At 41.6% G+C, this 27,919-nt stretch overlaps 1 protein-coding gene across 3 annotated transcripts; it reads left to right on the forward strand.

The window, feature by feature from the left end:
- Nucleotides 1-27,653, forward strand: naca (nascent polypeptide associated complex subunit alpha). 3 transcript variants are annotated; one of them, XM_043682006.2, is made up of 11 exons: nucleotides 1-72; nucleotides 2,534-2,710; nucleotides 6,595-6,693; nucleotides 8,985-9,029; nucleotides 15,183-15,428; nucleotides 16,743-16,828; nucleotides 19,651-19,728; nucleotides 20,290-20,436; nucleotides 21,569-21,697; nucleotides 27,230-27,352; nucleotides 27,526-27,653. In XM_043682006.2, the coding sequence occupies exons 1-11, from the start codon at nucleotides 3-5 to the stop codon at nucleotides 27,538-27,540; spliced, it is 1,215 nt and encodes a 404-aa protein (XP_043537941.1). In that variant the 5' UTR covers nucleotides 1-2; the 3' UTR covers nucleotides 27,541-27,653. The 3 variants fall into 3 exon arrangements, with proteins under 3 accessions (XP_043537941.1, XP_043537942.1, XP_043537943.1); XM_043682007.2 differs by having other exon boundaries at nucleotides 15,276-15,428; XM_043682008.2 differs by lacking the exon at nucleotides 2,534-2,710.
- The last annotated feature ends 266 nt before the right edge of the window (nucleotides 27,654-27,919 follow it).

Here is a 27,919-nt window from a genome sequence, read left to right on the forward strand (position 1 = left end):
GAATGCCTGGTGAAGCCACAGAAACCGTTCCTGCCACGGAGCAAGAAATGCAGCAGCCTCAAGCTGAAACAGGTTTGTATACATGCTAATTTGCACAAGGGATTTTTATTAGTGGTTTTGTGGGTTTTGTTTACACTGCTGGGCCAGTTTATTTTTGGTTTATTCATTGGGATTGCATTAAGTAATGACCAAGGCTTGGGATATTAATTGTAGGTCATCTTTTAGTCATACTAATACTTGTGTAACTGTTCTATTGACCTGTGGCTTCAAGTACCCAGCGAATTGCCCTCCAACTCCACAGTTAAGGTTTCATGGTTCGCACTTTTTTTTTGTTTTTCATTAATGGTCCATTTCCAAGTGCTGTTTGTATTCTCCTCCACCTTCTATTTCTGCATGCTTGCACAAATGTCTGTCAGTGTACAGTAAGATTGGTATTATACCTCAATGTAGAGCTTCTTAACATAACTTTGGAAAGCACAAAGATTGATAAGGGAAGGTTTCTCTGGGCATCCAACCATCAAGGTCAAATGGTGCTGATGATTGGAAGATTTCAAGATGTCTGCATCTACGGCTTTTTAAATAAGTGGCTTTTGCCAGGGTACATTGAAACTTGTGGCCTATTAGGCCACTTGCTGAGGGAAAGGTGAGTGTCGCAACCATTTTGTACTGCAGTGTTACTTTGAATTGAATGTCAGTGGCAATCTGTCAATTCTTTGCTGATTTATGACTTCTACTTTTGTGGAAAATTGAATAGGCAAGGAGAAAATGTAGATGGTGCCAATTGTTTCTGGGTGTATCTTTATAGTTATTAAGTTGGTATCCTTAGCCTAAACTGGTCATCTTCACAAACGTTTTCAAGTTGAACTTCTGAAGGAACACTCATCGTGGCTTAAGTTTTGGTTATGCACATGGTCTTTTTTTTTTCCCCCCTTACAAAGTTAGTTCTTTCCTTGCAGAAAGAGGTACCTGTGTTGTGGAAACAGGCTTGCGTTTCATTTTCTTCAGCATTTTCAGTTTATTTCAGATTTCCAGTATTCACAGTATTTTGCTTTTATACATGTGTTGGCTTTGTAAATTCTTCAGATTTCCAAGGTGTACTGCCACTTCAGGGTGGTGGTTGCAATATAAAAACACTTGAAATTGAGGCTCATGCAGTTTTATGCATTTTGCTCCGCAGCATTAAGTGTTTGCACAAACATTTTAAGCACAAAGATGCGATTCTCCACACGATTGTTACAAAATAGCAGCCATTGCATTCTGTTTAGGCTTGAGCACAGTGTATGAAGCATACATTAAAGAGGTTATAATGTACAGTAGGCACAGTCTTGATGTAGCTTTGAAAGTGCTTTGCACTGAAATAAACGGTGGATGTTAAATCATTAGGATGACCACTTGTCCTTGATTTTAGAACAATCTGATAGTGTTGCAGGCTTTGCTCTTAAAAGAAAGGTTCAGTACAATGAAAATTTGGATTTTCAATATAGATAATTTTAAATCAGTTGCTTGTTTGTAAGTGACAGTTTGATTTAGTGTCAGGTTATAGGAGGATATGTTTCTAAAGCTCAGTGTCACTGTTGTGCAACCATGAGCTGCCTGCCAAAGTTGTCAAGTTGTTGTTTGTTGTGAAATGATTGAATACTACGTCGATTAAGGATTTTGGGCTAGCGCATGTTAGGAGCTTTGTAGCACACTAAAGTTTAAATTGACGATATTCCACAGCCAGAAAAATACAAGTTAGAGAGGGTTTAGAAGAGATTTACCAGCATCTTGCCAGGCATGGAAGGCTTGAGTTATAAAGAAAGGCTGGGACTTTTCACTGGGGCATAGGTGAATGAGAGGTGACCTTTTATGGAGGTTTATAAAGTCATGAGGGGTACAGGTAGGGTTCATGATAGGTGTCTTTTGCCTAACTAAAGGGGTATATTTTTAAGGTGAGAGGAGAGAGATTTTAAAAAAAATGTAAGGAACAATTTTTCTTTTCCAAAGGGTGGTTCATGTATGGAATGAACTTGCTGAGGAAGTGGTGTATATGGGCACAGTTACAACATTGAAAAACATTTAGATAAGTATACGAATAGGAAAGATTTAGAGGCATATTGGCCAGGAGCAGGCAGGTTGGACTAGTTTAGTTTGGGATTATGTTTGGCGTGGACTGGTTGGGCCGAAGGGTCTGTTTCTGTGGTGTATAACTCCATGTAAGTGTAAACATCTTTTGATATTATATGCACTTCTGATCTTGATACAAGGCTATATGGTACTTGAGTTTCCCCTTGGTTTTTTCACAGCTTAAGCGCAACTGACTAGTAAATATTTACTAAGCACCTAATGGGATGCTGGTCACTTTACTGTCCTCACTATGTTAACAGGAGCACATTATTAGTGCATGTGGTCACCTGGTGTGAAGGCTACTTTTCTTTTGGGAGTAGTGGGGTGAAGAGGAAAGAGGGCGTTCGAACCCCAAGGGTAATTTGCGAACTTGGGCAATGTCAGTATTATATTGTCCATTTGTAGTACTGTCCCAAATCCTTTACAGCAGAAGAATACAGTGATGTCAGCATTTCTGCCTCTGGGGGAGAAAGCACTGCTTCAAGCGAATTGGCTGCAGGTACTGACTCAACAGAATCTGCCATTTCTGGACTGGCACGTGAAGCTTCCCAAACTGGGGCCATCACTGAGAATACACTGCCTCAAGCTGTTCAGGAGCTTTCAGGTGCGTTGTCGATAGTAGTAAGGTGGTAGCTTTGTCAACATAACTGCCATTAATAGCCAGGTTTTTTGTTTAGTTTCTAACCACGATAATTATTTTCCATGATCCCTTGAAAATAACTCTGCATTTGAATACACCTGCTTTTACAGAGTAATGTAGAAGGTACTACAATAAAAGGATGTGATGGAAATTGTAAACTAACATGTATAAAAGCCACAAGTTTCCTCTAAGTGTAAAATTTATGGTGCCTGCTACTGATGACTTTGTTTTTATTACACCAAACATATCACTGATTTAAACTCAGCAGGTGAGAGCAGAAGTTAAATGACCACGCATTTATAACAGCAAGGACACACCTAAAGCATTATATACACAATGCTGTGAAGTAGCCCTGTCAATATAGAAAATGCAGCAGCCAGTTTGCGCAAAATAAACAATGGACTCACATTATTACTGAATTTCCCTATCATGGTGGCCTGGAGTCCCATACATGCTGAAAACTACATTTGAAGTGCTGTGATCCACATTTGGGCAAATGCAGGGCCAATTTGCGCGAAATAAAATGCACTTCACTGAGCTTGTGTGAACATCCCGCCATATAGCACTTTAGCATATCTTGAGGGCAATTTGTAAGAATGCTTTTGAAGTACTGCTTATGTAGGCAAATGCAGCAGCTACATTGCGCAAAATTACACATGCAAGGCTTAAAGTGTGTGTGGTGCCTTATATCATGAGCTGCTGTAAAGCACATTGCGTACAAATATCACTGAGCAGGCAAATATGACAATCGACTTGTGCAAAGCAGACAAGATGACAACAATGAAAAGTTTGCAATAATGCTACCTTATGATCCTGCAATGTTTTTTTTTGAAAGGAAAATATTACAAATCCAGCAGTCACTTTGCGTTAAGCATTTATCTATAGTGAAGTTGAAATGATCATCACTATAACTGGTTATATTATTTTGGTGCCTGATGGTCCTTTGGCATTGTTCTGTGAAATTATTCACCTGCATCTCTCGAGCACCTATTGGGTCTTAATGTTTGAGTTAAATTTGAACGGTAGCTTCACTGGAGCATTCCCTCAGTGCAGACCTGAGCTGGAATTCTGCATGTCTAGAGCTGCTATGTAACCAGTAAGTGTGCCCCTTCAGGAGAGCAGAAAGGGCCACAGAAAGCTGTGTTTGAAATTGCCCCACACTGCTGTAGGTACATGAACATTTCTTTCAACGTATTTCTTGAACTGTTCTTGAATCATGGCTGAATTTGTTACTTCAATGGGGGACTGAATCCTGAAAGGCTGCATCTATTTTCCCTTTCATGGATCATTTGGAATTAAGGGTATAGAGAAGGGATGATGAACAGAGTGCAAATTGATTATCAAATCTTGTCCTGATTTGAGTTTTTATTTTCAATGTTCATTGTTTATGACATTGAATAAAATTAAACAATCAAGGTAAATTAGTGGTCTGAGAATCATAACTTTATATTTTGACTGTCCAGTTGCACAGTTCTATTTTATATGTAAATCCCTTGGGGTGACTCTTTGCTTTTCTCAAGTGCTAGGTGTTGGTTTTGGAGGAAGTCACAGCAAGCAAGACATGTTACTCGAGTTGGGGATTGTCATTAAATTTTTTTATTTGCCTGACGAGTTTGTGTTTCACCCTTGGTGGCTGTTCCTATGCAGGTGAAATGTCTTGTTAGTTGGGAACAGAAACCTTTGAACATGAAATATTTAAAGCAGATTTGTGAGGTGACTTTGGCTGAGGGTGACACCTTAGCTTGTGTGAAGATTGACCGATGAAGTTGGCTTGAATGACGAGTGAAGTGCTAGTGCGAGACCTCCTGAAGTAACATCCTTGGCTAACTGAATTATGAACTGAAATTAGGAATCATTTCTCACAAAGTATGGTGTAAATTTGGAATTGTTCTGTAAATAGCATGTTAAATCCCCTGTTAAAACTTAAGATTTCTGTTAACCGAAGGTATTTAGTAATATGGGGCAAAAGTGGCCTTATAGAAATTATGGCTGATTTCTGCCATTGTTTCATTGGCTCTTGGGGCTAAGTGGCCTTCTATCATAATTGCATTTGTGGGATTAAAAAATGTTACTTTTAAAGGTTACTAACTCCTGCTAATCCAGAAAGTATTTTGCTCTGGGTGTTTTAATCTCCAGTCATGCTTCTGTGCTTTGGCTGGCTTGTTTCTTTCGATAAAAGTGCAAAACCAGACCTGAATAAGGAACCTTTCTCACTTAGACTTCTGTCAAGAGAAAGTAGACACTTCTGACTCTAAATGCATCCATAAATTGTCTGGTTAACCATTCGTTAATACTTTGAGTTCTTGTGGGATGTTTCTGTGGTACTTCAGATTTTCAGCATTCTCTAGCAATTTTGATATTTGTAGGTTTATTGTTTTTGGTTCTTTTTGGTAAGCTGCCATGTTGAACCAATGCCAAGTTGTAACCTGTGCCACTGTCTATGCTTTTTAAGCTTAGAGGCAAATTATGTATTGGGCCCAAAAAATAATCAATGCTTGCATTTTGTTTTGCAGTGCATCTTGACTAAATTGTGTATCGTGGATGGTCTTTAAAAATTCTGGCTGTGTGAATGCCTTTCTTTAAAATTACTGAGACCAAAGATTCATCCAGTCTTGGTGATTGGCTTGTATCTTTTTTTTAAAAAAAAGCTTGAACCTCTTATAATTCAAGTAGGAAATCTATGCAGCATTCTTTTTTTTTTGCAGAAGTCAGAAGATAAACCAATATTACTGAGTAGAAATTTAACTTATTCTCTTCCTAAGATGCCACCAATGTTGTAAATAGTTTACTATAACAAACTTAATTGATTCAGTGCTCGTGAGCTGCTACACAAAAGGAAAATTTTAAGGTGTTAACAGACTTAAGATCAAGACTGAACACGCTGGGACTCTCCCTAGCATAGAAAGGTAAGGAGTGGCTTTGTTAGGAGTTTAATGCATCTATGTTGTTTGCCTCAACGACTCCTAGAGGTAGCAAGTTCCACATTCTCACAACTGTGTTTTTCCATAAATCCACTAAAGAATTAATGATCATTTCATATTTATGCCTCTAGTTTAGGATTCTAGTTTAGGATTATATATAACTTTTGGGGAATCCTAAACTAGAGGCATAAATATGAAATGATCATTAATTCTTTAGTGGATTTATGGAAAAACACAGTTGTGAGAATGTGGAACTTGCTACCTCTAGGAGTCGTTGAGGCAAATAACATAGATGCATTTAAGGGGAACCTTACAGTACAAAAGAGAATGTAATTTGAGGGATATGTTGAACGAAAAGGGGAGGGTGAAGGCTGGTGTGGAGCAAGTCACTGCCCCAGTTGGGCTGAACAACCTATTTTTTGTCTGGTAAATCTGAGGTAAAATTCTTGACTGAAACCATTTTGGTTTGCTAATCAATGTAGATGTAGATTTTCCAAGCTGGTTCCTGGACACTTCATTATGTTATCAAATTCCTTTATTTTAATTAATAGTATAATATTTCTGTTGCTCTTTTTAATGGTTTGTGAAATGAAACCATTTGTTTTGCTTTGCCTTGCTGACACTCTTATTTTGAAGTAATATACTGTCTCTGATCAGATCCTATTTTTATTTTTTTAACTTTGTACAAAGGCTTTGAACAATGTGTTGTTAAATTTGTTTTGACAGGTGTAATGTGGATTGGTAAACCCAGTCAAATGTTATGAATGATCAAAAATGGTGTGAGCAAATGTTAACTTGGTTTGTTTCTTTTTCTGGCTTACTACAGTATTTCTCAATGATTGTGTGTAAAATTTTCTGGGTTTAATCTAGACTGTAAGCTTGCTTTTAATGTTTGTCTGTAACTCATGTTATCACTCAACTTTCTAGCTGGGGCCGGTGCTCCTGCCTCAGAAGCTCCTGCTGTGCCTGGTGCAGTCCAAGCACCTGCATCCCCCGTTTCTCCTGAGAAGTCTGTTCAAACTGCAGGTAGACTGACAATAGATGACACCTTAAACTAACAGTGATCTGAAACTTGCAGTTCCGCTAACAACTTTCTTGTTTGTTCTTGTGCACTTGTGTATTCTCAACTACTCTAACCACTCCATTTAAAGTGGGTGGTAACTTAGGTTTTACAGTCTTTTTGCCTCTAGACTCCAGACTAGGATTATCGTTTCTTGTGACAACTAGCTATGTGGATCCTAAAGTGAAATGGATTTGACCATTTGATTCAGTCAATGCAAAACATGGCATAAAACAGCCTAACCTGAATTGTTGAACTCTGGTGATTCCTATGGGGAACTAAACTTGTACCAGTGCAGTAATCGTGTTTTATCTGATGTTTGGCTTGGGAGATCTATTTTTGCTAAATTTGAGTAAGTTTACTGTACGTATCATGTTTTTAATCTGGTAATTCTTGAAACCAATATCTTTGTTTTTAAAGAGTTCAATTTCCTGAGCATTGGCATTGCTACAAAAAATAATTTGGAAACCATTTAAATTTGACCCTTATGCTAGCTGTAACTGCATGGTTGAATTATTATATGTAGTTACGGCTATTTTTAATAATTTCTTCTCAAAGAATACTGGCTTGTGATAATTCTGGTTCTGAAGTTGTTGTTGTTCTTCTGGGATCTTGTTCAAGAGGTTTCCCAACACCCCACCCCATGCCCAACTCTGTCCTGGAAGTGATAAAGGCCTTTTGTACTTCACTGCATGGCTAAGATGATATTCCATGGACAAAACAGAAATGTTCCTGGCAAAGTAACTAATGCCATATATTGTAAATGCCAATGAGGTGACTTTGTTCTAAAAGTATTTTTTAAATCTAGCTTATTTATATTTGAGATGCTGCTCAATACTATTGAAAGTGTAGGAGTGTCACTTAGGAGCACAGTGAGTTAAAAGCCTAAAAGTAATGAATAGGTATTGACACCATCTCTTCCTTGCATGCTAATCCATAAAGGAGTCCAATTAACTGCTTTGAAATCCATATCCCATCAAAAAATGCAAAATTATTAAGGTCAGGTGGTTGATCACTTGCTTATAATGTGACACATCTAAAGCTTATTTTACACTTGATGTGGACATGAGAATTCAGAATGTTTGTTTTCTATCTTGTCTTTTCAATTTTTGTAACTCTTTCTTGAAGACTGTGTTGTCAATAGGCTTATTTAACAAATTGTTTCCAATGCACTTAAGATTTGTTTTGTCTAAATCCAGCACTTTATTTAATGAGATTTCCTCAATTAGTCACATCAAGTTATTACTATCACCACAGTGACTGGTTAGGCCTGGAGCATTTTCCTAAAGCAAAAATTGAGATTCATTTCATTTGAATGGGCTATCCTCTACATTTCCCTATTGTTTGAGTGATGGCAGCTTCAAGTCAGAAATTATTGGGGGTAGCACAGTGGAAGAGAGAAGGCATATTGACAAAATCAACAAGTGCAGTTTCAAATGCAGCACACAAAATTGGGGTATAGTCCATATCAATGAAGAATGTGACAAAGTACATGAAGATCTTAAACTTGCAGAATGGGTGTAAATGTAATTGGCAAACTAGTGTAGTTGTAGTTCAAGATCTTGCATTTTGGTTGCATAAGTAAAGAACATGAAATGCTTAGGTAATGATCTAAATGGTGGTGGAGAATACTCAGGATGCAAATACATAGCAATAACACTGGTTAATAAGACTATTTTAAAAAGTAAATAAAACCACTGGGGATCATCTCTAACAGAGGTTAACACTGCAAAATTTCACTGTCGAATCATTAAAACACATGTTTGACTTGAGTATTAGGAACTGGGTATATTCACAAAAGAAAATGTGAACTCTAGTACCAGAATTAATGATACTGTATACATATCAGGAAAAACCCAGCAAGCTTTTTGAAAAGAACTAAAGGTTGATCTGATTTCAGATCTTTAAAGGGTAGATGTGACAAAATGGGGAATGGAGAGACCAAAGCCTGTAAATACTAGGTCATCATTGATGACTTCAGTAGAGATTTTAGAAGAAACTTTCTACCACAGGATGCTTGGGGCAAATAACATTGACTTGTTTTAAATAAGCACAAGAGGGAAAGGAAGAGAATATGCCAATGAGTGGATGTAGGCTTGTATGGAATATAAGTTACAACATGGATCCAGTTACCTGTTACCGTGGTGTGAATTTAATAACTTTTTTTGGAGTTGATTATATTTTCTATGAACACCTAAATCCTAATGACAACACTGCTCTATACTTTTATTCATGATTTTTTGGTTATCTTCAACAGCTACCATTGAAACCTGTTCTGAGCATGAATCAGTTTCTTCAGCCAGTGAGTACAGACAGGCTGAATATGAATCCAGCAGTGCCAATAAGATGGAGCTTTCAGCTGCTACTGACTTGCATGGCGTTGATCTCCAGCTTCCATCCCACCAAACCACCACCAATGATTCTTCATACCTACTGTCTGATTCTGTGTCTCTTGTCCAACCACCTTTAGAGCTGTCTCTATCTTCTCCTATTTCTATAATTTCTAGTGAGGTGCCTTCACTTACTGCTGGCCTCCCCACTGAGCAACCACTGTTACCTGCTGAACGTACTGATGCTGTTGATGAGTTACATGCATCTACTGACCTAGTTGCAGTTGCCACTGTTGATCAGTTGACTTTGCCCACTAACTCGGTTGCCTTGTCTGGGTTGACTGTATCTAATCCCCTGAACACTGAAGTAGGCTCTGATTTTAGACTGTCTGAATCTGACCAGGTTACTGTTGCCAATGATATTCCTTTGCCAGCCTGTTCTGCTGTAACTAGTGTACCTTTACCTACTGATGCAGTTGATGGCCCCACCACTGATCAGTTGTCCTTGCCCACTAGCACTCCAACTCAACATTTGACTGATCTGGAAATAACTGCTGTTTTGCCTGACTCACTGAAGAATACTAATGTTGCCCCTGATGGACTGTCTTTATCTGCTGACTCCGTTACTACCAACTCTGGACAGTTTCCATGTGACAGTGTTATTGCCCCCACTGTTTCTGGCATAGCTATCGAGCTTTTGGCTGATGAAATGGCTGAAACTGCTGCAGCTGCATCTTTACTCAACGATGGTATTGCTACATTAGATAGGCTGTGCTTGCCTGATCATACTGTTGGAATGCCTTCACCCCCTGATGCTGCTATGACTGCTCATTTGCCAGCATCCACTGGTATTACTGACCAGCCACCATCAACCATTGGCATTCTTGATCAATTGTCATCTCCCACTGATACTGCGGCCAGTCAGTTGCAGCAGTCAGTTGCTGACATTGTCAGTATTGCTGGTGGGTTGTCGTCTCTTGTTGATGAGTTAGTTCAATCACCATCAACTGCCAGTCAGTTATCATCACCTGCTGATGGTGGTGAAGAGTCCCTGTTGCCCACCAACGCTACTGGCCAACCACCGTTGCCCACTGACTGTATTGATCAGTCACCTCCTATTGATACTGAAGATCAGTTGCCATCATCCACTGATCCTGCTAGTGTTACTGGTCAGTTGACATCTCTTGTTGATGAATTCAATCAGTCACCATTGTCAACTGACATTGCCAGTCAGTTGCAGTTACCCACTGACAGCGATGCTGCTAGCCAGCCACTGTTGCCCACCAATGCTACTTGCCAACCACCATTGCCCACTGACATTGATCAATCAACTGACACTGATGTTGATCAGTTGCCATCATCCACTGATGTTGCCAGTCATTTGCAGTCACCCACCGACACCGATGCTGTTAGCCAGCCACTGTTGCCCACCAATGCTGCTGACCAATCTCCGTTGCCCGCTGATGTTGTTGATCAGTCAACTGATATTGATGTTGATCAGTTGCCATCATCCACTGATCCTGCCAGCGTTACTGGTCAGTTGACATCTCATGTTGATGAATTCAGTCAATCATCATTGTCAACTGATGTTGCCAGTCAGTTGCAGTTACCCACTGACAGCGATGCTGCTAGCCAGCCACTGTTGCCCACCAATGCTACTTGCCAACCACCATTGCCCACTGACATTGATCAATCAACTGATACTGATGTTGATCAGTTGCCATCATCCACTGACGTTGCCAGTCATTTGCAGTCACCCACCGACACCGATGCTGCTAGCCAGCCACTGTTGCCCACCAATGCTGCTGACCAATCTCCGTTGCCCGCTGATGGTGTTGATCAGTCAACTGATATTGATGTTGATCAGTTGCCATCATCCACTGATCCTGCCAGTCATTTGCAGTCACCCACTGACACTGATGCTGCTAGCCAACCACCGTTGCCCGCTGATGGTGTTGATCAGTCAACTGATGCTGATGTTGATCAGTTGCCATCATCTACTGATCCTACCAGCGTTACTGGTCAGTTGACATCTCATGTTGATGAATTCAGTCAATCATCATCGTCAACTGACGTTGTTAGTCATTTGCAATCACCCACCGACAGCGATGCTGCTAGCCAGCCATTGTTGTCCACCTGTGCTACTAGCCAACCATCGTTGCCCACTGACATTATTGCTCAGTCAACTGATGCTGATGTTGATCAGTTGCCATCATCCACTGATCCTGCCAGCGTTACTGGTCAGTTGACATCTCATGTTGATGAATTCAGTCAATCATCATTGTCAACTGATGTTGCCAGTCAGTTGCAGTTACCCACTGACAGCGATGCTGCTAGCCAGCCACTGTTGCCCACCAATGCTACTTGCCAACCACCATTGCCCACTGACATTGATCAATCAACTGATACTGATGTTGATCAGTTGCCATCATCCACTGATGTTGCCAGTCATTTGCAGTCACCCACTGACACTGATGCTGCTAGCCAACCACCGTTGCCCGCTGATGGTATTGATCAGTCAACTGATGCTGATGTTGATCACTTACCATCATCCACTGATCCTGCCAGCGTTACTGGTCAGTTGACATCTCATGTTGATGAATTCAGTCAATCATCATTGTCAACTGATGTTGCCAGTCAGTTGCAGTTACCCACTGACAGCGATGCTGCTAGCCAGCCACTGTTGCCCACCAATGCTACTTGCCAACCACCATTGCCCACTGACATTGATCAATCAACTGATACTGATGTTGATCAGTTGCCATCATCCACTGATGTTGCCAGTCATTTGCAGTCACCCACTGACACTGATGCTGCTAGCCAACCACCGTTGCCCGCTGATGGTATTGATCAGTCAACTGATGCTGATGTTGATCACTTACCATCATCCACTGATCCTGCCAGCGTTACTGGTCAGTTGACATCTCATGTTGATGAATTCAGTCAATCATCATTGTCAACTGACGTTGCCAGTCATTTGCAGTCACCCACCGACAGCGATGCTGCTAGCCAGCCACTGTTGCCCACCAATGCTGCTGGCCAACCACCGTTGCCCGCTGATGGTGTTGATCAGTCAACTGATATTGATGTTGATCAGTTGCCATCATCCACTGATGTTGCCAGTCATTTGCAGTCACCCACCGACACCGATGCTGCTAGCCAGCCACTGTTGCCCACCAATGCTGCTGGCCAACCACCGTTGCCCGCTGATGGTGTTGATCAGTCAACTGATATTGATGTTGATCAGTTGCCATCATCCACTGATGTTGCCAGTCATTTGCAGTTACCCACTGACAGCGATGCTGCTAGCCAACCACCGTTGCCCGCTGATGGTGTTGATCAGTCAACTGATGCTGATGTTGATCAGTTGCCATCATCTACTGATCCTACCAGCATTACTGGTCAGTTGACATCTCATGTTGATGAATTCAGTCAATCATCATCGTCAACTGACGTTGTTAGTCATTTGCAATCACCCACCGACAGCGATGCTGCTAGCCAGCCATTGTTGTCCACCTGTGCTACTAGCCAACCATCGTTGCCCACTGACATTATTGCTCAGTCAACTGATGCTGATGTTGATCAGTTGCCATCATCCACTGATCCTGCCAGCGTTACTGGTCAGTTGACATCTCATGTTGATGAATTCAGTCAATCATCATTGTCAACTGATGTTGCCAGTCAGTTGCAGTTACCCACTGACAGCGATGCTGCTAGCCAGCCACTGTTGCCCACCAATGCTTCTTGCCAACCACCATTGCCCACTGACATTGATCAATCAACTGATACTGATGTTGATCAGTTGCCATCATCCACTGATGTTGCCAGTCATTTGCAGTCACCCACTGACACTGATGCTGCTAGCCAACCACCGTTGCCCGCTGATGGTATTGATCAGTCAACTGATGCTGATGTTGATCACTTACCATCATCCACTGATCCTGCCAGCGTTACTGGTCAGTTGACATCTCATGTTGATGAATTCAGTCAATCATCATTGTCAACTGATGTTGCCAGTCAGTTGCAGTTACCCACTGACAGCGATGCTGCTAGCCAGCCACTGTTGCCCACCAATGCTACTTGCCAACCACCATTGCCCACTGACATTGATCAATCAACTGATACTGATGTTGATCAGTTGCCATCATCCACTGATGTTGCCAGTCATTTGCAGTCACCCACTGACACTGATGCTGCTAGCCAACCACCGTTGCCCGCTGATGGTATTGATCAGTCAACTGATGCTGATGTTGATCACTTACCATCATCCACTGATCCTGCCAGCGTTACTGGTCAGTTGACATCTCATGTTGATGAATTCAGTCAATCATCATTGTCAACTGACGTTGCCAGTCATTTGCAGTCACCCACCGACAGCGATGCTGCTAGCCAGCCACTGTTGCCCACCAATGCTGCTGGCCAACCACCGTTGCCCGCTGATGGTGTTGATCAGTCAACTGATATTGATGTTGATCAGTTGCCATCATCCACTGATGTTGCCAGTCAGTTGCAGTCCCCCACTGACACTGATGCTGCTAGCCAACCACCGTTGCCCGCTGATGGTGTTGATCAGTCAACTGATGCTGATGTTGATCACTTACCATCATCCACTGATCCTGCCAGCGTTACTGGTCAGTTGACATCTCATGTTGATGAATTCAGTCAATCATCATTGTCAACTGACGTTGTTAGTCATTTGCAGTCACCCACCGACAGCGATGCTGCTCGCCAGCCATTGTTGTCCACCTGTGCTACTAGCCAACCATCGTTGCCCTTTGACATTATTGCTCAGTCAACTGATGCTGATGTTGATCAGTTGCCATCATCCACTGATCCTGCCAGCGTTACTGGTCAGTTGACATCTCATGTTGATGAATTCAGTCAATCATCATTGTCAACTGACGTTGCCAGTCATTTGCAGTCACCTACCGACAGCGATGCTGCTAGCCAGCCATTGTTGTCCACCTGTGCTACTAGCCAACCATCGTTGCCCACTGACATTATTGCTCAGTCAACTGATACTGATGTTGATCAGTTGCCATCATCCACTGATCCTGCTAGTGTTACTGATCAGTTGACATCTCATGTTGATGAATTCAATCGGTCACCATTGTCAGCTGATGTTGCCAGTCAGTTGCAGTTACCCCCCGACACCGATGCTGCTCGCCAGCCACTGTTGCCCACTAGTTCTGCTGGCCAGCCACCATTGCCCACTGATACTGCCAATCAGTTGCCAATATCTGCTGATGCTGCCTGTGTTAGTGGTCATTTTCCATGTCTCAATGCTCTCAATCAGTCACCATTGCCAACTGATGTTGCCAGTCATTTGCCACCCACTGACACTGATGCTATTGGTCAGTTGCTAGAGTCTGCTGATCAGTTGCTGTTGCCCACTAACACCGATGCAGCTGCTGACCAGCCACTATCTACTGACTCTGCCAGTCATTTGCTGTCATCTGCTGGTCTGCTGTCACCTGTCTCCAATTCTGCCACCCTGACTTTGCCTATTGATACTGTTATTTCCTCTAGACAGTCTTCAGCTCAAACTGTGACAGATGTTACGGATACTGCACAGTTGTCTGCCAATCTCATTGCTTCCCATGCCACTGGTGAGCTACTTTCAGCAGATGTCCCTTCAGTTTCCTCCACTGATACAACTGAGCTGTCGGTGTCATTTAATTCTCTGGAAGTTGCAATAGATACATTATTGGCCAATCCTTTAGATACCCCTCTTGCAACGGAGGTTCAAGGTGCAATGTCTACATGCATTACTGAGCCATCTTCAGTTGTCAGTGCAACCACTGAGCCTCCTCTGTCCTCTCTCCCTGTAATTGATGGTTTTTCTGTGTCCCTCAAAACACATTCTGCTGATAAACTACCTATGCCAGCTTTTGATCAGGCACTGACTGTAGTCTCGCCTTTTAAACTGCTTCAATCTCCTGACCTGTCTAATTCAGAGTTACAACCCCTTGTCGTTCAGTTAACCTCATCTGACCAAGTTGCTCAGTGCACTGACTTGCTTCTGTCTGTTGATCCTTCTGTTAATGCACAGCTTCAGCCTCCCTTGCCTGCTCCTGATCATTCCCTTCATGAAACACCTTTGTCCACTGAACTTTCTTTGTCAGAATCTACAACACCTGTCACTGATTTTCCATCATCTTTCACTCTTCCATCTGCCTCTGTTCAACACTCTACCCCATCACCTGGATCATCTTCAGCTGCTCAAATTGATGATGATGAGATGCCACCATTGATTTCTGCCATCGACGAGACTCCCCTCTGTGAAGGTCCTCCCCCATCTGTTATTGAGAAGGCAATTCCCAAGACTGCTTCAACTGGAAAGGAGCCTGTGGTGAAGCAGAATAATGAGGGTATTTAGTTTGGTTGAGGTGTGCATGTCGTAGTGTCCTGCCTATTTGAGCTGGGAAGTAAAGGTTTGTCCTATAAAAGTTCACATCTTGTGGACAGCTAACTTTTAAGTACGGTGCTCTGTTCTGGAGGAGTATTTTTGTGGGGATGTTTGTCTTCTGTCCTCCAGTGTGTATGGGGTAACTTAAAGTTAGCCTGTCCTTGTACAAATGAAGGTAATGCGGTATGAAATCTGTACTTTATGTAAAGTGTGTAGTCCATATTTTCTTAATGATTAGCATTAACATCTTGTAAAATGGTGGAAGGAAGAAAGATAAGTTGTTACTACTGAATGTTGCATGTCCTCTTTGAATTGATCAATCACATCTTGTTTGAAATCAATTTTCATTGAGGAATTGCTGTCCCATTTGGTACAGGTTGATTACATAATGTACAAATTTCAACTGTCCACTAGGTGTTTAGAGCTTGCATACTAATGCAAACGTGGAGTCCACTTTTGTTTATTTGCTGTTTTGTTTTACAAGTGGGATTTAACACTTGAATGCACTGGTTTTAATATGTTAATAGACACTTGGTACACTAATCTAATCTGTGTTAACGTCTTGTCTCACATGCTAAAACTTGCCTGCCTCCCTCAACCTGTGAATATTTGGAGTACATTGTGGTTCTTGTACTTTAAAATCTAATGATTAGTAAGCATCTTTCATACCCAAAGCTTGAGGCAAACTTTGGAGTAATCTTTTATTTTTAAATCCAGATTGTTTTGTAAGTTTGCCTATTTTCTGTGCACAGGATGAGCATTGCAGGTACAAATATGGAGAATTTACAGCACCTGTATAAGTTGGAGTGTTGACTGGTACCAAGAACATTCACGCTAACCTTTGTTTTAAATTGCTTATATTGCATGGTGTGAAAGCTTAACCAGTACCGAGCATTGTAATATCCAGATCTGTCTTTCTCCCTTGTCAACAACAAATTTAAGGTAAAACGTTTCTGTAATGCTGCAAAGGTCTATTTCTTTTACAGTTATCATTTGGGTTCTGAGGTTTGTTGCTTAAGGCATTTGTAGAAAAATATCAAAATGTTAATGTTGCACCTTTGTAATAAAATTCTTGTACAGGGTGAAAGCTTTAGTGCACGAGTTCACACTTTTTCTTCACCTTAGCATGGCTGCCTGATAAACGTGGTTTGGTAACTACGATAAAGTGATGTTCCTCACTTTCAAGACGAGTACCACAATTTCTTTGAAAGTCACTAAAGTGCCACAAACGTAGAAAATGTACGAAGTGCTGTATTAAATATATGACATTTTGTAGGGTCTGGGACAGAGTCGGACAGCGATGAGTCGGTACCAGAACTGGAGGAACAGGATACAACGCAGTCAGCGACACAGCAAGCTCAGGTGTGTCTGCAAATATGTGAATATAAACACCCTCTAACCTTGTTTCAAAAGGCAAATGTCTTCACAGTAAAGAATCCTATCTACAGACCCCTCCTCTTCCAGTTTTAATGTTTTGCTTGGGTATATTTCAAAATATTTCTCCTCAGAAGCATGCACTGTATCACACTTTACCATGTATTCTGAAGACATAGCTCATATTGGAATATGGTTGGGGTGCCATCTGCCCTTTCTTAACTCTGAATGATACTCCACAAACAGAGAGCTTGATTATCTTTTATTCCATCAATGGACATGAGTGTCACTGACATTGGCTCATCCCAAGTAACTCTCTTAGCTGGTGAGCTGCTGCCTTGAACCACTGCAGTTCATCCAGTGTAGGTGCTGTTGCCCGGGGAGTTTCAGGTTTTTGATGTATTGACAATAGAGGAATGGTGATATTACTCTTAGACTGGTGTCTGATTTGGAGGGGAACTTGCTGGTGTGATGTTGCACTGCATCTGCCTTTCCCATTCGCGACAGTAAAAGTTGTAGATTTGAAAAGATATTATTAATGGAGCCTTGGGTGAGCTGTTGTAATGCATCGTGTATATTGGAGGTGGTTGCCAATCAAGTAGACTGTTCTGACCGAGGCAAGTGTCTTCTGTTGCTAGAGCTGTACTCCAGGCAAGTGAAGAATATTGCATTAGACTCCTGACTTGTGCTTTGTGGATGGTGAATGAAGATTGGTTCAAGAGCATCGAGAAGTTTAGCAAAAGTAATATCATTGGATGTCAGGTGGTATTAGTTGGTTTTATTTTTATTCTTGCTGGAGATAATCATTGTCTAGTGCTCATGTTGCATGTGTTACTTGCCCCCCTTATGGCCCAAGTATCAATGTTGTTCAGGTTTAGCTGCATATGGACAATGACTGATTGATTCAGTATCTTGAGTTGTCATGAATGGTATAGAACACTCTGCAGTCATCAGCGAGCATCTCTTCTACTTCTGATCTGGTGTTGAATGTAAGCATCTGAAGATGGTCAAGTCTCTGAACAGTACCCTGAGGAACTCCTGCAACAATGCTCAGGCTGGGATGTTTGGTCTCTGGCGATTGCATCTATCTCCCTTTTGTGGTGGGTGTGGACTGCAATAAGATTTCCACTGATTCCTGTTGACTTCAGTTTTGGAGGGCCCCTTGATTGTGAAAATGCTAATTTGCCTCGAGTCAAGTTCTTTTGTCCATGTTTTAATATATGGAATTTATTCTGCCAGGCTAAATCCTGGAAGTCACACTCCTGTTTATGCTGAGAACATCAAATTCCATTTAGTTCACAAGGTCATTCATGTGCCATATTGTCACACTCTTGTGTACTTGGCTCCAGTTATTTGCTTTCTTGTCATCATAGAATCCCTACAGTGTAGAAGCAGGCCATTCGGCCCATTGAGTCCACACCGACCTTCCAAAAACCATCCCACCCAGACCCACTCCATCTCTGTAACTGTCCATGTCCCATGGCTATCCCACCTTGCCTGCACATGCCTGGACACTATATATAGGCAATTTAGCATGGCTAATCCACCTGACCTGCATATCTTTGGATTGTGGGAGGAAACCGGAGCTCCTGGAGGAAACGTACATAGACACGGGGAGAATGTGCAAACTCCACACGGACAGTCGTCCGATGCTGAAATTGAACCCAGGACCCTGACACTGTGTGGCAGCAGTGCTAACCACTGTGTCACCATGTCATATTGCTGCCGTAACTGAAAGGTCTGCGTATTTTGAAAAAGAATTGCAACGTGGTGGTATTTAAATGCTGAATCACTTTTGTGGGAAGGGTTTGAAGTAGTTAAATGCACCTCTGCACTAATGCCAACTTTGTAAAATTATTTTGTATTTTCATGAATAAATAAAGGTTGAAAGTTGTTTGAGACCATTGTGCAAGTTTTCTTTTGTGAGTGGAATAAAACTATCAAAGTTATGTGGTGTGCGAAGGGTGTCATCAGTATTGGCTGTACTCAGCTGGCAAGTCTTTGTAGCTTGGAGCTTCCTCTGCCTTTGTGCCTAAACGCATCTTAGATTTGGATGTCAATAAATTGTGACTTAGAAGAATTTTGAGCACAAGTCGCGCGCAGAACTGCAATATAGTTAAGTCTCCAAGCTCGCTCTCATCTGTTTATTGAATCTTCGGTCTGAATCTCTGTCCACGAAATTGATCACACTCCAAAATTTTGATTAGATTTTCAGAAACGGAAGGAATGATATTTTTGTAAATTTTTGAGCATTGAAGAAAGAGCCATCCTTCCTTGAGACTAGCTTAGTTTTCTGTTTGCAAGTCCTCTCAAAAACAGGAAAGCTTCCTCAATTGCTGGTTCTTACAAACACCTTTTTTATTTGTCAACATTTAGAGCATTGACTGAGCACCATGTAAAAACTATAGTTAGCTGTGTTGACACTTTAAGACCCAAACAATAAGTGGGTTTTGCATTTTTGTGAAACTCTATTGTAACTGCTTGCATGGGGAGAATTATGCTGCATATGTTTTGATTGGTAGCAAGAGCAGCAATGTCACCCTGTTGCTGCGCGTTTTCTGGTACTAGAAGATATCAAGGGATGGGAATTTTTGTGTTCTTTCTTCTTGCCGCTTTAAATGAGGTGCCACCTCAGCCTGAGTCAAGCCTGGTTTGTATGCTGTATGAACAAATGCACCAACTACAGCAACTGAGCTATCTTTGTGCTGTATGATTAATAGAAATGGGTATGCTTTCAGTGGAGTTTGTCTTGAGAGGGGTCTTTCTTCATAATGTGGCTACAAAGTAATTTTTTTTCCTTCATTTCAAAGCTTGCAGCTGCAGCTGAAATAGATGAAGAACCAGTCAGTAAAGCAAAACAGAGCAGAAGTGAAAAGAAAGCACGGAAAGTGAGTACATTTTTCTTTCAGTGTAAACATGAAAATCTTTGTTTTCTGGAGAGTTGAGATATCTGTCTTTAATACATTTTATACATGATCTGATAATAGTTTGATACCACACAAGTATTAGTTTCACAATAGCCTATGTTAAAAGTCTGGATTGTTTTTATTCCTATCATTATAGAATGGATAGCAGGCACTTGGGTTTTCTGTTACAATTTCCTAATATTGAGTTTGTGATCTTGTTAACCAGATGGACTCTTGAGTGAAGATCAAGAGGTTCCCAGGGAAGAGAGTCAGCTTCTGTCAGCTCTCTAATTGGCCACTGAGAAGCAACATTACGTACTTTATTTTCAGTTTGGTTTCTGGTGAAGGGTTGGAGACCAAGAATGTGAAGCAAGTGTTTTCTGCTGAGCAGCCCCTATAAACTAGATTAAATCCATATTTGCAGCCAGTGCCTTATCCAGACTTTCAGTCTTTTTTTTAAAAAAACTAAGCCGTTAATTCACTGGAAAATTAGAAAGATTGATGTAACTAGAACGTTCCTGAAAGTCCTTGTTTTCCTTACAGGCAATGTCAAAACTAGGGCTTCGCCAGGTTACTGGAGTAACCAGAGTCACGATAAGAAAATCTAAAAACATTTTGTTTGTCATCACAAAACCAGATGTCTACAAGAGCCCGGCATCAGATACCTATATTGTTTTTGGCGAAGCGAAGGTACATTTAACTTGCATTTGTAATATTGGGGCTTTTTACTGACCTTGGGTGACTTTCTAGCAAGATGAGTCTGGAATGAAGGTCCTGTTCTGAAACTGTGACCTTGTTAAGGCTTATTACAGGCATGGCTAATTTTGTCCCCCTTAGTGCTATCAGAAATAATCAATAAAGCTACCCTGTAACAGCATTTTTAGTATCCCTCCCTCTTTAATGTACCCGTTTACTCAACGATTGTCTCCCTGTGCTTTGGCCTGGGTCAATCATATAATACAAAGGAACCTCTATAATCCAAACGAGATGGACGAGCACTATTTCGTTGGGACAATCGATTAACCGAATAAATGCCTTTCCTCTGGGGCTTGGAGTTTTTAAAGTCTGCACCCTGTCCAGGAGACGAGGCAGCAATACACTGTGCGCGAGCCCCTGCTCCCCCTGTCACCGGTCCAACACTGGCCCCCCGCTTGACCCCAACCCTATCCAACACTGTCCACTGCCCAACCCCCCTCTCTCCGGGGCAACTCAACTGGACATCAACAACAAGACTGCTGCCACCTTTTGTGGAGTAAGTCTCCAAATAAAACAAACAAACACGCACACAAATCCACCTTTATCATGTACAGGACAATGTTGGAGAGATTAGCTGGGAAAGGTATGGCTTTAGGGTACTCCCCTCTGCAGAACTCCAGAGAAAGTGTGGAGGGAGAGAAAGAGGGCAGGAAGTCAGTCATTTGGAGACGGTGCCTGTTTAATCATTATAATCAAAAGACATGGTCAGTTTTGGAAATGTAATGTTTCTATCGGGACCTCGAGCTCTCCTTCGGATAATCGATATTCGGATAATTGAGGTTCCTCTGTATTTAGAAAGGCGGAGAGACTAGATGATGCACAAAGCAGGAAAGGCTCCATTTCATGTACATTTTGTTTTGCTTTGTAATTCAGTATGGGTATGAATCTTATTCCTGGAGTGGGTTGCCTGCTTTTCTTTGAAATATACCAATGCTGGTTGAGTGCTTATTTCACATTTGACGATCCTATTTTCTTCTTCTACTGAGGCTGTTGTTTTTAAAGAGTATTTTCTTGCAACGTTTAAAGTAGCTTTTGTACAGTGACAATGACTTGTGTTTCTGCTTAGATTGAAGATTTATCTCAGCAAGCTCAATTGGCTGCTGCAGAGAAATTCAAGGTACAGGGAGAATCTGTTGCCAATATCCAAGAAAACACACAGACTCCAACTGTACAAGAGGAAAGTGAAGAGGAAGAGGTATGTATGTATATCTTCTGTAATTATCATGTGGCTCTGGAAAACAGCATGGTACTTGGTACTGCCCATATCTAATTTGGGATCGCAAGTTTCATACTGGGTCCAAACAAACTCTGTACATGTAAGTAATGATCATGCGTGTGCCTTGGGGATGTCAAACAAGAATAGACTGTTATCCCTTAATCTACCTACCTGTATTCTGTAATCTTTAATACCCTTGTCATAACAATCTTATCTTATTTACCTCCGCTTTGAACTGTTTGTTGGACTCTGTCTCAATGTCTTTTGCAGGGTGGGGGGGGTGGAAACATGGGTTTGTCAGGGAAGAATTCCAGATTCCCATTCTTCCTTGAATCATCTTTCACCCTGTGCTTTGGTCACTCTGTCCCTTCGTGGTTGGCCCAAATGTAATTTTTCAATATTTTAAATATGTAATAGTGCAGTTTTTATCAATAGTATCACTAGTCCTCCTTAAGGAACTTGGGTTCTTTGGCACTATTACCTTTCTTTTTAATGCTTAACTTCAGTAAATGTTCATCTTATGATCTCGACTAATGGTAACACTGGACAAGTTGGCTGTGACTGAAACCTAGCTTGGTTATTATAGTAGTCCAGTAACTGAACATACTCTTGTTTATTACACAAAGTCAAAAGGTTAATGTAGAAGATCTTGACATAAACCAGAAAAAAGAAATATTAAACCCTTTTTCCCCAGCAATATCCTAGAAAGTTGCTCAATCCCAATGAAATATCACCATTTTCAATTTATTCAACTGACTGACTGTTTTACTCCTCCTTGGACTGAAGTAGTTTTATTTTGTAAACCTTTTTATTGGGGAAAGAAGATTTTAAATTTTTTACAAAATCACTACAAAACAGTATAACAATCATATAATGTAACAACAGTAACAGAAAACAAACTACTACTGCACTCCACAAACTTCTGAGGAGAGAGGAAAAAACTACAATTCAATAAGTAAGAAAAAAAAATAAATTGAACCAAGGTAAATTAAGTTATATTCAGTTAAGTTACTACACACGGCGCAATCCCTCAAAGCTCCCCAACACCAAGGGCATCCATAGACAAACCCGTATCTGTTCAAGATTCTTCTCTCTCTCTCTCTTCTTTCCTCTCCACCCCCCCCCCCCCAAACAACCACAGGGTCCCCCGGACCGTCAGACATAGCCCTCATGAGTACGCAATACAGCTGACAAGTCTGCGTCTTTATAATTCAGAAAGGGCTGCCATGTTCTATAAAACAGTTCCTGTTTTCTGGTGCACCATACTCGTAAGGAAGTTCAGGGGGATGTGCTGCATGACTAATCTATGCCAGCCTGAGAGTCCCGGGGGATTCTGTGACACCCAGCTCATTAGAATGTTCTTCCTCACACACAATGAAAGAATATTAAACAGTTTCCTTCCCATGCGTGTCCAAAGAGGGGAGATTGGCAAACCCGAGAGGAGGGACACAGGAGATCCAACTTAACCTCCGTTCCCAAGACCTCTTCCAAACACTCGCTATGGCACCCCAATACCTGCGATGCTTGTGGTCATGCCACAAGCTGAGTAAGAGTGTCAACATCTGTTTTACATTTGGGGCACATTGGCGACACTCTTAAATTTCGCAAGCGGCTCCGATGCCAGATGAGCACTGTGGATTACCTTCAGTTGCATAGTCTGCATCCTGTTACAAATCAAAATCTTCCTTGCGTTCTCCCAAAATTCCTGTCACACCTCTGACAAGACTTGCGTCTGTACTTCCTGAGTCCAGATTCCAGATAGCCGCTCAATGTCTTTCGAAACATTACCTCCTAACAAGTGATAGAGGTGCTGACCGAGAGTGTGCTCCAGTCTATGGGCGCTCTTCTCTCCATATCCGACTTACAGGGACTAACCATCAATGTAGTCTTTTTCTGTAGAAAGCCTGTGACCAGAAAGTAACAAAAGGGGTCCCTCCTAGATAGCTCATATTTCTGACTCCGCTGCTGGCCAGGTATGCGAAGAATCTACCTGGTTTATCACCATACTCAAATAATCTCTGCTTCACAAAAGAGATTTCCCTCTTTGCTGTCTGAGTGAGCACAGCATTCAAAGTAGCCCTGAGGGCTGTAATGCGCTGCAACTTGGTTACAGACAGTCTGTCAAAGTATGCTAACTCAGCTACCTCAAGCAAATGCTGCTGCGATCCCCTTTGCTGCTTCTGGGTCGCTGAGTAAGAAATAATCTAACCCCCTGCATAGGTCTTGGCAGTCTCCCAGAGCACCAATGGATTACCCAAATTAATGACCCAAAAGATTTTAAATTCCCATAAAAAATACTCTACAAACTTGTGCCAGTGTCGCAAGCCTATCCTGTTACCACCGGCCTTGACCTCCATGTCCACTGCATGATCAGAAATGGCTATGTTCCCGATTCTGCAAGACAGCTCCGAATTCAAAAAGGTTGATGGTACAAAAACGTGTCAATTCTGGTATCGCACTTAAGTGGATTAGAGAAAAAGGTGAAATCCCTATCTTTGGGGTGAAGATATCTCTACGCATCCACTAACCCCAGCTCCCTGATCAGGTCCATCAACTGCTTGGATTGCAGGGACTTACCTGCAAGGCCTCAAGGTGTCCTGTCTACTTTGGAATCCATAAGTTGATTAAAGCCTCCTCCTGCAATTGTATGACGCGCCCCAAGGGCCATCAACCTGGAAAGCGCATCCACTAAAAATTTGAGGGGATGTGCCGGGGGGAGGGGGGGGCAGGCAATGTACATTCAAAATCCCATATTCCTGTCCATGTATTAAAGCTTTAAGAATCATAAATCGCCCATATTCATACTTAATTCGGTCTAACAGTTGAAATGGGACATTCTTCTGGATGAGTATAGCAATTCCTCTACTTTTTGAATGAAAGGATAAGAAAAACACCTGTCCGAACTCTGCTGCATCTTCAAGTGCTCCTTATCGGTTAAATGTGTTTCCTGCAGTAAGGCTACATCGACCCTCTCTCTCTTTTTTCTAAGTCTTGTTTTCTCTTAATTGGTGAATGAGTCCCCTTAATGTTCCAGGTGCACCATTTAAATGAATGGCTAGCCATAGCCATGTGAAACAGTCCACATGGTGGACTGCTTGCTGTGATCCTCGCGGTTCCTTCCCTTTGGTCATTTTCCTAACTATTTTAACATTGAACAATTCTGGGGCTTAAACAATAACTATTTCTACCACATTGGGTAATAAAGGGAGGGTGAGTGCACCACTTTGTCTGGGTTCTGGTGCAGAGCTCGGCAGGGCAGACATACTGGGTTGCCGCTATCCTGAATCGCCTGGACTGAAGTAGCTTGAGATATTTTGGAAATTTAGCAGAGTAGGTGGGACTGCAGGTTTTGAGGTGACAAGAAAGTTGTCTTAAATCGCAGAACAGGCTCAAGGGGCTGAATGGCCTACTCCTTGTTCACTTTTTTTTTTCCCTGCTCTGCAAACTTAAAACTGTCTTTCTGGTAGGATGACCCATTCTGAATGAAACCTGATCACTGTTCCCGTATCATCACTCAACTTTGTAGATATCTCTGAACAGGTTGATTTTTTTTTAAATTATGACGCACATCTCTTGAACTTGAGTCTCCTGGCCCAGAGGTGGGAACACAACCACTGCATCTCAAGAGCCCTAACTCAACTTTGTAAACATTTAACAATTAACTTATTAAATCAAGTTATTAACTTCAGTCGCACACTTTTGAATAAAAGCTGTCTTTAGTTCACTGCTCAAAATGGCTTTCCTTTGCAGAACTGAGAATTAAAATTCATTTTTCCTGCATTTATTGAATCGAAGTTCCCAAACAATAACAATATTATCTACTTCACAATCTTTACTTATTAGTTCATCAGTTATGGATGTCACAGGGTTAGCCAGCAATATCAGTCCATCCCAAATTGCCAGTTAAGAATCAGCCATATTGCTATTAGTCTGGGCTTGCATATAGGCCATACCAGATAACGGTGGCAAACTTCCTTCCCTGAAGGACATGAGTGAACCCAGGTGGGTTTTTACTACAAACAACAATGGTTACATGGTCACTATTAAGCCGGAATTTCTGTTGTTGAATTCAAATCTCACTATCTGCCATGGTGGGATTCAGACCCAAGTCCCCAGTCTGCAGTCCTCAACTGAGTGTTAGCAGGCTATCCACTTATGGACAGCGACACAACTGACCTTAATGCTATTGAAGTACTTTGACCTTGAGAAGAAATTGCCTAATTCTGTTGACCGAAGGCAATAAGCCTGAACTCTACCTATTGTGCATAACCCACAACATTTTTTTTAAATTGCTTTGGCCCAATGGGGAGGGGGAAATAGAGACCATGATGTAAGCTGCCTTCAAGAAGCAGGAATATACTTGGGTGTCCATTCGTTAATTTGAACTGATATTTGAAGGCTTTATTGGCATAAAGTCATAGAACTCCGGCAATGTGGAAAGAGAGTTTGCATCAACTCTAAAGAGCATCCTACCTCGACTCCTATGCCATCCATATCCCTTCATTTCCCCTGGCTAATCCATTTAGCTTGCATCCTTGGACACTATGGGCAATTTAGCATGGCCAGTCTGCCTAACCTGCACATCGTTGGACTGTGGGAGAAAACTGGAAAAATGATGAAAACCCACACAGACATGAGAAGAACATGGAAGCTATGCACACGGTCACCCTCGGCTGGAATTGAACCTGTATCCCTGGCGCTGTCAGGCAGCAGTGCTAACCACTCTGCCATCATGCCGTCCCTCAAACGTAAATTTGAGTCTTCTATTTGCGTTAAATCTGGATTTGAGTATCAGTTAAAGCAAATACAGTCCCATGCAGAGACCCGGGTTCAATTCCCGCCTCAGGCGACTGACTGTGTGGAGTTTGCACATTCTCCCCATGTCTGTGTGTGTTTCCTCCCACAGTCCAAAAACGTGCAGGTTAGGTGAATTGGCCATGCTAAATTGCCCGTAGTGTTAGGTGTAGGGTAATGGTAATGGGTCTGGGTGGGTTGCGCTTCGGCGGGTCGGTGTGGACTTGTTGGGCCGAAGGACCTGTTTCCACACTGTAAGTCATCTAATCTAATCATGTACGGGTGTAATTTTAAAGATATGACATGCAAATACTTCCCGTATGTTCAAGTGGCTCCTTTACATCTTACTGCATGTGTTCCAACTTGCAAATGGATTGAAGGATAGAACTGTTCGCAATCCAGGGACTGCCTAGAAATGGGTAGGAGCACATTACTGCCGATGCTGGGATCGGCACTGAAAAAAATGTTGGCGATCGCAGCGGGTCAGGCAGCATTCATGGATCGAGCGCCTATGGACAGTTTGTTGACCTACAAATGTCCAGAAATCTTGTGTATTTTAAATTTAAGAATGCAGTCATATGCTGTTGCAAACGTTATCATGCAGATGGGTATATTTTCACCTTGCAATTTCTCTTCATGGGGTTGGGAATGGTAGTGGCCCTGTTTTAAAGGGAGACAAATGTAGGAAATGGAAATAACTTCTTAATTTCTTTATAGGTTGATGAGACTGGTGTGGAGGTTAAGGACATAGAACTAGTTATGTCCCAAGCCAACGTGTCGAGGGCCAAGGCTGTCCGAGCATTGAAAAATAACAACAATGATATTGTAAATGCTATTATGGTGAGTTGCTTGCTTATGTTTTTAATGATTGAATTTATTGCGTTTTTAAAAAATTAATGTTAGCACTAACTATGAAGAGTAGTTTCTAAATTTATTTTACTGTTGTAGCTTTAATCATTATGATTGACTATGCTGAATATTGCAAGTTTCTGATAACTCTTTTATTTTTGCAGGAATTGACGATGTAAGCGTCAGAAAATGCAGGAGTGGGTAACAGTCCCTTTTTGGTGCAGCTTCAGTACATTTGTACCATTTATATAGATAAATCTCAAATAAATGTGGCTTGAAATAGTTAAATTCATTTAGAGTGGTGTGTCTTTTCCTTGTGTAAATTTGAGTACTGAAAAGGGCTCTTGAAGAGAGATGACATGGATTGGTATAAATCTGTGGTTTGCGCTTCTGCAAACTTTGGAGTCTGTCAATGTTTTTTGTTATGGGTAAAACCGCTTTCAACTGCAGTATTAGGACCACTGTTGAAATTTATCGATTATCCCTTACAAATTCCATCCATGTAGTTCAAATTAAACTCGCGGTCTATGTGTTGGATACTCAGGACGTTGACCACAC

This window comes from Chiloscyllium plagiosum, unplaced genomic scaffold (assembly GCF_037043375.1).
Source record: "Chiloscyllium plagiosum isolate Xiang-an unplaced genomic scaffold, Cpla_swu_hap1 HiC_scaffold_53X, whole genome shotgun sequence".
NCBI classification, from domain to species: domain Eukaryota; kingdom Metazoa; phylum Chordata; class Chondrichthyes; order Orectolobiformes; family Hemiscylliidae; genus Chiloscyllium; species Chiloscyllium plagiosum.

Coding starts and splice junctions, on each gene's coding strand:
- naca (XM_043682006.2), top strand. CDS start 3: ATGCCTGGTGAAGCCACAGAAACCGTTCCTGCCACGGAGCAAGAAATG. Junction 15,429..16,742: donor GGTGAAGCAGAATAATGAGG/GTATTTAGTTTG, acceptor GACATTTTGTAG/GGTCTGGGACAGAGTCGGAC. Junction 21,698..27,229: donor AGGAAAGTGAAGAGGAAGAG/GTATGTATGTAT, acceptor ATTTCTTTATAG/GTTGATGAGACTGGTGTGGA.